Source organism: Triticum urartu, chromosome 6A (genome assembly GCF_056163025.1).
Source record: "Triticum urartu cultivar PI428250 chromosome 6A, HENAU_Tu73, whole genome shotgun sequence".
NCBI classification, from domain to species: Eukaryota; Viridiplantae; Streptophyta; class Magnoliopsida; order Poales; family Poaceae; genus Triticum; species Triticum urartu.
The window spans coordinates 20,369,215-20,380,219 of NC_141878.1; the positions used below are offsets into that span (position 1 = coordinate 20,369,215).

General features: G+C 48.3%; 2 protein-coding genes across 2 annotated transcripts; one reads left to right on the forward strand and one right to left on the reverse strand.

Moving 5' to 3' along the window:
- The first annotated feature begins 676 nt into the window (after nucleotides 1-676).
- LOC147963357 (uncharacterized) lies at nucleotides 677-2,000 on the forward strand. The gene is made up of 2 exons (XM_087529551.1): nucleotides 677-1,458; nucleotides 1,556-2,000. Exons 1-2 carry the CDS (start codon nucleotides 677-679, stop codon nucleotides 1,998-2,000), a joined length of 1,227 nt encoding a protein of 408 aa, XP_087385677.1.
- A 2,847-nt stretch (nucleotides 2,001-4,847) lies between these two features.
- LOC147963358 (protein ROH1A-like) lies at nucleotides 4,848-6,467 on the reverse strand. The gene has a single exon (XM_087528182.1). The coding sequence runs from the start codon at nucleotides 6,364-6,366 to the stop codon at nucleotides 5,113-5,115; it is 1,254 nt and encodes a 417-aa protein (XP_087384308.1). The 5' UTR covers nucleotides 6,367-6,467; the 3' UTR covers nucleotides 4,848-5,112.
- Nucleotides 6,468-11,005: the final 4,538 nt, after the last annotated feature.

Consider the following 11,005-nt stretch of genomic DNA (forward strand, 5'->3'; position numbering starts at 1 on the left):
CTATGCTATTATAGCAATGGAATTTTTTTTTCTGTTTTCTTCAATATAAAGAGATCATATTTGTACATATTATCCATTGAATAATTAGATAGTGCACAAGGCTAAATCTTGTATATTCGAAATTAGTTACGATCTCCGGGCCAAAAACCGGGTTTCCTAGTCCAAACCAGAAAAAAAAAACGTAATCGAGAAAAGAAAACTTGTGAAAGAGCGTAGGCGATGCTGACTGCCGTGGTGTGGAGCCAAGCCAGATCAGACGGTGCCATCGGCGAGAGAAGGCGGTGTTTCATGGAAGGGGGTGAAGGAGAGGATGTGAATGATGAGGCCGTCGGAGAGATAGTTGAGCCAGTCCGGCGACACGGCGGCGGTGGCGGTGGCCATGCATCGAGGTCGAACAAATCGAACAAATTGATCGGAGGCCAGCTCTGGATCGATCGCACTGAACGTACACACAAAACTGACGATGGGCCACGGCCGAACTTGTGCTGCTTGGATCGGATAGAGCCAGTGGACACATGGGCCACGGCCCAATTGTTACCGGCCGAGTCTATGAAGTCCGGTCTCCAGCACAATTCGGAATGTCCATCGAATCGGACGGATTCCATCACAAAATAACTCCCTAGTATAAATATCAAACCATATACTCGATCCAAGCAGCACAAGTTCTCAGGCAACCATGGAGGACCTGACGCAGCGGCTGCCTCATGACGTGCTCGCCGACGTCCTGCGCCACCTCCAGACGACGGCGCCATGCAGCCTCGCAGCATGCCGCTGCGTCTGCAAGGCGTGGTGTGCCGTCGTTGACGCCCATCGGCTGCTCACGGACCTCCTGCCGCACTCGCTGACCAGCATATTTCTTCACTTTGATGACTTGTTTGGCAGGATGCTCCCAAAAGCCCTCTCACTCGCCATGTCGTCAACGACCATCGCCCCCTTCGACTACCTAGATACCCACAACGCTGAGTGCGTCAAGATCGTGCAGCACTGCAATGGCCTCCTCCTACTCGCCGATGTCGAATGGGAAGAAGATTGGTGGGTGCTTAACCCAGCCACGCGCCAGTGGGCGCACTTGACTACTTCTCCGCCCATGCGCACGCCGGGCATGGAGGACAGCTATTTCGACCAAGAAAATGGCATGTACTATCATGATAAGTACCTCGTGTTTGATCCTACAGTCTCGCCGCACTATGAGGTCTTTTTAGTCAAGCGTATTCCCTCCCGGCCTGATACCTTGCGTTTTGTTGAATGCCACGTAAAACAAAGAGAATGGCCGCCATCGACATATGTCTTGCTCGTCTTCTCATCAAGGACAAAACAGTGGGATGAGAGGCCTTTTGTTCGCGAAGGGAAGGCAGCAGGGACCATCGGGGATTTGTTGGAGGATGACCCACCTGATCACTGCTATGCAACATACTGGCGGGAGGCACTTTACTTTCACCAGCATGATTTCATTCTGAGGTATGTAGTTACTCACATCTTAGACAACGCATCCTTGGTTATGTTTCGATGTAGCGATTTCTTGACTCTAACTTCGACACTGGTTTATCTTTTGTAGGATATCCTTGAAAAATGATAAATACCAAGTAATAGAGCCACCGAATGGTGCTCGTCGGGGATATTACCCGGACCATAGTTTAGGAAAATCAGAGAATGGTGTATATTGTGCACGACTTGACGGTAATGATGGACTCGGACTTCGGATTTGGCACCTCGACGAAACAGGTGATCGGATAAGCTGGATGTTGAAGTGCGACATCAACCTTCATCCTCTTCTAGCAAATCTTGCTTCGGAACAGAGTTATAGAAGGCATACTCTCCTGGGATTTCATCCAAACAAAGAGATTGTCTTCTTCTTTCACAGAACATCCAAAAGAGTAATGGCCTATCATTTCAATAGCTCCGAGATCGAAGACCATGGCTGCTTACCCGCGGAACACATATGTTTGTCTTTCCCATACACGATGTGTTTGATGGGAGAGTTTTCAAGCAACGAGCATTAGCGGCGGTTAAAATACCATATGGGGATTATTAGCTTGTTTGACTTGTTCGTGTTCTTTGTGCACAAGAGTGGTTGTTTCATCATATAGCAACATGACGACCTCTGAATAAATTTATGTTTCTATCGTTATGATACAACGAGACTTATTTGTGGCATGGAAATAGTGCCATTCGTCGAAAAAGTCATTTGTTGGAGTTGTTGGAGTTCTTTGGCTTACAGTTTTGTAGTTACTAGTGGTGTAAGAATGAACTTGGTTTAAGTAAACTTCTTACATGCCACATTGTCTTCAAACATCGTCCGCTTCGACTATTCGGATGACGCCCAAAATCGCCATCTGAATCTGTTCAGTTTCCTCTGTCTCGAATGCAATGGAAAAAAAGGTATGTTTGTGAATCAATTAATGGCTGAAGCAATGATGGAAATGGTGAAGGAATCAAAGCCGCACATTCGTGCGCAACAACAACTGAAGCAATTAACGGCTGAAGCAATGATGTGTCTTCATCTCGTCCTCTCGCTTCAGCAAGAAGATAGTCTGCATGCTTTTCCAATTATGACAACCTTGCTGTCCAAAAGATGTAAATTCTGCAAATGTTGGGCTTGCTTCTTCATCACTGCCAGAATCCAACTCCATAGAATGAGATTCTATACTTGTATAAACAGCAATTAATTAAACAATGCATATACATGTTTGTAGACATTTGTGCACATCAGATAAACTGTGTAAAATACCTTGGGAATGGCCTTGCTTGAGTGCATGTAGGACATTTGTACACACACCTCCTTCTTCTTTCAAATTTCTTTCGGCATTGCTTACAACCAATACCGCCAGTTCTTTGTTGATATTACTTCTGTTGTTTTTATTTTCACTGTCAAACATAGACAATACATGTAGCATTGCAGGAAAAATGTAAAACTTTTGAATGTAACTACTAATTACTGCTGAGAAACTGACAGTCTGCGCTATCAAATATCTCGAAGCCGTCGTTGCAAATCACTGACATGAAATATTGCATAATGTGGACTGATAATTTTCTCCGCGGTAGAAACTCCATGTAGGTGCAGAGGCGGGTTTAACAGGATTAACACACAATCCACACTACTATTTGCCTAAACACGCCAATGGAGCAATGCCCAAACGCTAGAACCTTTAAATGATCATCATTCCGAAGGTATGCCAAATAGTACTACTCAACCTCCCACACATGAATCATCTGATTTGGTTGGCAGCAAATCGTACTGACGCAATATCCCGCTTTAGCAATCTTTAGCCGCGTGACGGACGAAGAGTGCTCTCCGGTCGAGGCTGGGCCGAAGATCATCTGTTTGGCCTACGGGCCTGCGAAGAGTACTCTTTAGCCCAAAAGTGCATGTCTTTGGCCTGATCAATACGAAGACGAAGAGTACCACTTCGGTCAAGAAAAGAACGAAGAGTCCTCTTCGGTCTACACGGGGACGACAGGGTCATATATTTGAAATGTATGAATTAGAGTATACATTATCTGGAAAAAAATTAAACTTCTTACAGCTCACCAAAAAGAAATTTCTCCAAAAAACCCACAAAAAGAATAACATTTTTATAATGGAAATGTTATCCTTGACAGCTGCTATAGCCAGGTGTATCTGACTTTTGCTGATCCATGGTGTCACTACAGTCCTGCCCAGTACACCGCTGGCAGCATAGAAAATGTGATGAAATTAAAGATGCGTGACAAAGGTTCAATGCCTCATGATTAATGATAATGATAGCACACGGAACATGTCGAGGATTCAGAGTTAAGCGTACTCCTTCCTCATCATGATGGCTAGGTCATTCTCACAGGTGAGTCAGTACCATTGTATTTCCATTTCCATGCCCATTTAATTTAATTTAATTATGGCCTAACCAAGCTGTTGAATATCTGCTTCTGCATCCCATTTTCATGAACTGGCTATAGTCTAACTGCACATAATCTACATGCAAGAAGCTAAGCGCAGAGATTAGCTCATGCCTTCAGTACATGGGTCAAATATCAGTACTGCTACAAAAAGTCCCTTCATCTCTGGAGTCAAAATTGAGACCATAATATGAATAGCATATGAAAATGAGACTCTGTCTCCTGGCTACAAGTGGCAGCAGCTAGCAAGCAAGCGCACAGACACATTTTTATGTATTTCTCTCAGGAAAGAAGAATAAGCAATACTTAACTGCAGCTTTAGGATTGGTGTGAGATTAGTCATAGAATAGACCCGAGGACAGACAGGTCAGCCGAGTTGAATAGTATGGCAAAGAGGACAAAGTGCCAAGCCATCTCACAGCTCATCCCAGGCTGTGCCCCCTTGATGGCCTGCACATCCCTGGCCATTCAAATCTCTGTCTGTCACTGTTCGGTAGCTGCAGGCCGGCCGGCTTGGCTTGGCTTGGCTGGGTTGAGTCAACCTTGCCTTTGATTGCCTCCTCTTTTCTCCAAGGACTTCAATCCACCAACTTGATCGATCTTTGTCTCTGATTCACTCATCCATCCCTGTCCTGAGTCAACCTGCTTGTCAACCATCCATCTCAAGGTTGCACCCTAAAAAACTTTTGGTCATCTGAATCCTGATTCCTCAAACAGCCCTGGATGATTTTGCAGCCCAGATTTTGGGCATCTGAATCTTGAACAGGTTGATGATTGGAGGTTGCAGAGATGAAACTAGGGTCTGTTGATCCCAGGAGAAATGGATGATGATCTCATCAGAGAAAAAGTGCAACGCAAAAGGAAGGAAGACGATTTTTTTGCATGATGCTGCTGGTGATGATGATAAGGGCTGACAAATTCTGCAATCTTTGAACCATTCTTTGTATTGTTTGGTTCTTTTGGGAGACAAAACCTTGACTCTGTCTTTTCTTTTTTCCTCTTTCAAGTTTCAACAGATAACACACATTCTCTTGTCTCTGCTGTTAAGCATCAAGAACGAAGAGCACTAATCAATCCAAAAAAGTTAGTTTTTACAGCCAAGCCATACATCATCTACATACACAAAGAAGATCACACAGGCACGGAGAGAGTGCCGGAAGTAGTGATACAAATCAAAGAATGGTACAGCTGAGCAGAGAAAGAAGGGATTTTTCTTAATCCTAATCAGCCGTCCTCTGCTCAGAAGGAATGGGGCTGCTGCGGCGCCGCCGCGCCGGAGGCGGACCCGGCGGTGCTGCGCACGCTGTGCTCCATGCAGCGCACGACCTCGGCGCGGCTGGCCACGACGCGGTGGAACACGGCGCGCACCTGCCGCTCCAGCGGCGCGAGGCCGTCCTCCAGCGCCCTGCACGCGCCGGCCAGCGCCTCGGCGCGCTCGAGAACGTCACCCGCGCGCTCCTCGCTGATGGACGCCGGCGCCTCCACCTCCGCGGCCTCGTCCTCCTCCTCGGCGATCTCCTCGAGGAGGCTGTTGAGCTCCCGCGCGGCGCGCTCCACGGCCTGCATCTCGGCGAGGAGCCCCGTGGACGCCGGCGAGGACGCCCCGGAGGACGACCCCTTCTTGTCCCTCCGCCTCGACTCCTCGATGATCCGCTCCTGGAGGGCCGTCATGGGAGCAGCCCACTGCGCCTGCTTGGCCGGCGCGATGGGGGCAGCCGCGGAGGCCCGGTCCTGGCAGGGCACGGCGGCGACGAGCGCCCACATGGCGAACACGAGGACGGAGCTCATGGTGTAGAGTGCCAGCCCGAGGCCGCCCCCGGCGCCGGGGGCGGTGGCGGCCTGCGGCGGCGGCGCGAGGTGCGCCGCCATGGCGTGCACGTGGCGCCCCGTGGACCAGTTCTTGGACGACACGCTGAAGGAGAGCGCGCGGGCGGCGCGCGAGCTGCAGGGCGTCGACGGCGCGGCCCGGGCGTCCGGGAAGAGCCTGGAGATGGCCCGGCGCGCGCGCGCGAACTGCGCGCGGTGGAGCAGCGGCGGGTCGGCGGCGAGGAGGCAGGAGGCCGCGGTGAGCGCGGCGCGGTGGGAGCCCCGGAGCGAGGCGAGCGCGAGGGAGACGGCGTTGAGCACGTCGAGCGCCTTGACGGAGCGGTCGAGCAGGTCGGCGGCGAGGCGGTCGGCGGGGGGCCTGGCGAGCGCGGCGCCCACGGGGCCCACGGCGAGGGCGTCCCGGAACGCGGCGTCCGAGGACACCACGGCGTCGAGCAGCTTGGAGAGGAACGCCAGCGAGAGCAGCGGCCCCTGCTGCCCCTGCTGCGCGGAGGTGGAGAGGGCAGCGAGGCGGTCGGCGACGTGGGCCTGGAGCGCGTCGAGGACGAGCAGCTCGTCGTCCTGCGCCGGGTCGAAGGAGGCTACGGCGGTGGCGCTGCGGCGGAAGCTGAGCAGCCCCAGGAAGCCCATCCCGCCGGTCGGCGGCGGCGTCTCTGCGGCGGCCATCCTCGGGCTCGTGGTGGGCTTTGGGCCGGGCCTGGGCTTGGTCTCTGTGGATTTCTTGGTCGGAGTGGAGGTGAGGGAATGGTGGGGAACCGCTGCCGGAGCGCCGGCCATATATACTGCGGGGCAGACGGCCGCGGAGGGGCAGCTCCGCCCACGCGCCTCACTTCGCTCCACACCAATGACATGTGGGCCCGCATGTCGCATGGGTCGCCCTGTCAGTGGGACGGAAGGGGTGGCGTGCTGGTGCGGCTGGGTTCTTCTGGGGGATGGTGGACCGGTTCGTTGGCCGGGAGGCTGACTTGGTTGGCTGCCACTACTGGATGGACTTGGTGTACTCCTCTCCCACATTTTCTCCTCCCTTTTCTTTTCTTAACCAATATTTATGTTTGCCAGATTTATTCCCTTAATGTATATTATCTCTATGATCTCACTGATTTGGTTTCATAAATTATCATCCTGATGATTTCATCCCGGTGCGGATTTTTGGGATATGGTTCTGGGCGCACCCTATATTACATTTTATAATTTAAAAATAATCAAAACAATTCCGCAACTCTTTTGGGCAAACATGGCCGAATGTTATACTCACACACAAAGTTTCGCTAAAAGAATGGCTTCAATGTTCTTATGGGCGGAAAAGCAAAACCACAACGTACAGAAACTTGGATAATAACTTATATATAGAACCGATTTTGTTTGTGTTTTTCGCACAGAAGACTAGGACCACATAAGTCATTTGTCTGCAACTTTACACGTCAGTATAATACTATACCATGATTGTGACAAAAAAGTTTCAGAACTGTTAGAGGTTTTTAAAATTTATTTTTGAACTTTGTTCGGTTTAGACCCAGGTTCATTTGGGTATTTTTGGATTTCATCCAGTCTAATTTGATTTGAGAAAACCAGGCTCTCTCTTGGCAGCTCTTGCCTCACTAGAAGCTCCATAAGCGCCATTGCAGATGGGATGAGTGCAGGACATATATATATGTATGTATGTATGTATGTATGTATGTATGTATGTATGTATGTATGTATGTATGTATGTGTATCGTGATTCTTGAAAGCCAGCACTGAGCAGAGGAGATGAACATGTACATGAGAGATGCAGGACATAGCAGGGCAGAGTGGCCAACTACATTGGATGGAAAGATGAGGCCAAATACATGGGACACACACAGCACTACATGGTGTAATAATTCTCACACACACACACACACACACATACATGCCTGTTGTCTCTCTCTTGTCCCTTTCCCTCCACTTTGGTTTACATTTGCCAGATTTATTCCCTTGATGAATACTATTATCCGTATGATCTCAGCGATTTGGCTCCATAAAGCACCCTGATTTCATCAAAATTAATTTGGTTCAAGATAGGGGAAAAAACAGGCTCTCCGCCTCTGTCCCCAGTCAGAAGAACGTTGGCACATTGCACATGAGATGAGTTTATGTGTATGTAGCCTGAAACCCAGTCGTGAGCAGAGGAGATGGAGATGTGGGAGCCTCTGTTTGGAAGAAAGAAAAATGAAGATATCAAACCGTGAGCATGAGGTGCAAGGAATGACATGGCGGAGTGACGTGGAAAGGACGAGCTGGTGCAACATCTGATGGGAATGGATTGAGGCCAAATGCATGGGACACACACAGCACCACAAGACAGGGACACAGCGCGTGCAAGTGCAACTGTGCATTAGGGCATCTCCAAGGCAGACCGGTAAACTGTTCGCATTCATCTGGACTGTGTTGTCTGGACCACGAAAGCCATCCAACGCGAGTTTGCATTGGTCCGCGTGCAGTTCAGACACATTTTCTCGTGTAAATTGGAAACAAAGTTAGGGGAGGTTTGCGGCAGTCCGGCACCCCGGCCCACCCAATCCCCCCTCCTGGCCCCATTTCCTCCTCCTCCCTTTTCTTAACCCATATTTATGTTTGCCCGATTTGTTCCCTTAATGAATATTATCTGTCTGATCTCACTGATTTGGTTTCATGAATTATCTGTTGGGGAACGTAGTAATTTCAAAAAAATTCCTACGCACACGCAAGATCATGGTGATGCATAGCAACGAGAGGGGAGAGTATGATCTACGTACCCTTGTAGATCAACAACGGAAGCGTTGACACAACGTAGAGGAAGTAGTCGTACGTCTTCCCGATCCGACCGATCCAAGCACCGTTACTCCGGCACCTCCGAGTTCTTAGCACACGTACAGCTCGATGACGATCCCCGGGCTCCGATCCAGCAAAGCTTCGTGGAGGAGTTCCGTCAACACGACGGCGTGGTGACGATCTTGATGTTCTACTGTCGCAGGGCTTCGCCTAAGCACCGCTACAATATGACTGAGGTGGAATATGGTGGCAGGGGGCACCGCACACGGCTAAGGAACGATCACGTGGATCAACTTGTGTGTCTGTGGGGTGCCCCCTGCCCCTGTATATAAAGGATGGAGGAGGAGGAGGCCGGCCACGGCTAGGCGCGGCCAGGATGTGGAGTCCTACTAGGACTCCAAGTCCTAGTAGGAGTCCACCAAGAAGGGAGGAAGGGAGAAGGAAGTGGAGGAGTAGGAAAGGTGGCCGGCCCCCTTTTCCCTAGTCCAATTCGGACTAGAGGGGAGGGGGGCGCAGCAGGCCTTTTCTCCTCTTCCCACTAAAGCCCATCAAGGCCCAATACTTCTCCCAGCGAATTCCCGTAACTCTCCGGTACTCCGAAAAATACCCGAATCACTCGGAACCTTTCCGAAGTCCGAATATAGTCGTCCAATATATCGATCTTTACGTCTCGACCATTTCGAGACTCCTCGTCATGTCCCTGATCTCATCCGGGACTCCGAACTCCTTCGGTACATCAAAACTCATAATATAACTGTCATCGAAACCTTAAGCGTGCGGACCCTATGGTTCGAGAACAATGTAGACATGACCGAGACATGTCTCCGGTCAATAACCAATAGCGGGACCTGGATGCCCATATTGGCTCCTACATATTCTACGAAGATCTTTATCGGTCAGACCGCATAACAACATACGTTGTTCCCTTTGTCATCGGTATGTTACTTGCCCGAGATTCGATCGTCGGTATCCAATACCTAGTTCAATCTCGTTACCAGCAAGTCTCTTTACTCGTTCCGTAATACATCATCTCGCAACTAACTAATTAGTTGCAATGCTTGCAAGGCTTATGTGATGTGCATTACCGAGTGGGCCCAGAGATACCTCTCCGACAATCGGAGTGACAAATCCTAATCTCGAAATACGCCAACCCAACATCTACCTTTGGAGACACCTGTAATGCTCCTTTATAATCACCCAGTTACGTTGTGACGTTTGGTAGTACCCAAAGTGTTCCTCCGGCAAACGGGAGTTGCATAATCTCATAGTCATAGGAACATGTATAAGTCATGAAGGAAGCAATAGCAACATACTAAACGATCGTGTGCTAAGCTAATGGAATGGGTCATGTCAATCAGATCATTCAACTAATGATGTGACCTCGTTGATCAAATAACAACACTTTGTTCATGGTTAGGAAACATAACCATTTTTGATTAACGAGCTAGTCAAGTAGAGGCATACTAGTGACACTCTGTTTGTCTATGTATTCACACATGTATTACGTTTCCGATTAATACAATTCTAGCATGAATAATAAACATTTATCATGAAATAAGGAAATAAATAATAACTTTATTATTGCCTCTAGGGCATATTTCCTTCATTATCCTGATTTCATCCCGGTCCGGATTTTTTGGGATATGGTTCCGGGCGCACCCTATATAACATTATAATTTAAAACCAATCAAACAATTCTGAAACCTTTTTGGGAAAACATGGTCGAGTGTTATACTCACATACGAAGTTCCGCAAAAAAATGACTTCAATGTTCTTACGGGCAGGAAAAACCAAATTACAACTTACAAATACTTGAATAATAATTTTTAGTAGAACCGGTTTTGTTTTTTTCTTTCACACAGAAGATCACATAAGTCTTTCTTTGCGAAACTTTACACGTGAGTATAACACTATACCATAATTGTCACAAAAAAGTTTCAGAACTGTTAGACCCTTTTTAAAATTTATTTTTAACTAGTTCTGGTCTAGGTTCATTTGGGTAATTTTGGATTTCATCCAGTCTAATTTTATTTAGAATTCATAACAAAAATTGATTTGAGAAAACCAGGCTCTCTTTCGGTACTTCTTGCCTCACTAAAAACTCCATAAACACCATTGCAGATGGGATGAGTGCACTACATGTATGTATGTATGTATGTATGTATGTGTATCGTGATTACTGAAAGCCAGCACTGAGCACAGGAGATGAACATATACATGAGAGATGCAGGGCATAGCAGGGCATAGTGACACAGAAAGGACAAGCTTGGTGGCCAAATACATTGGATGGGAAGGTGAGGTCAAATACATGGGACACACACAGCACTTAGGGGACATGGTGGTTATTTTATCACACATACATACCTGCCTGGGATCTTCCTCTTGACACTTTTCTTCCACTTTATGGTCTATGTTTTGCCACATTTATGCTCTTGATGAATGTCATATGCATCTGTATGATCCCAGTGATTTGGCTCCATAAAGTACCCTGATTGCATCCAGTTTGATATAATTTGATTTCCGAGAAAATTAA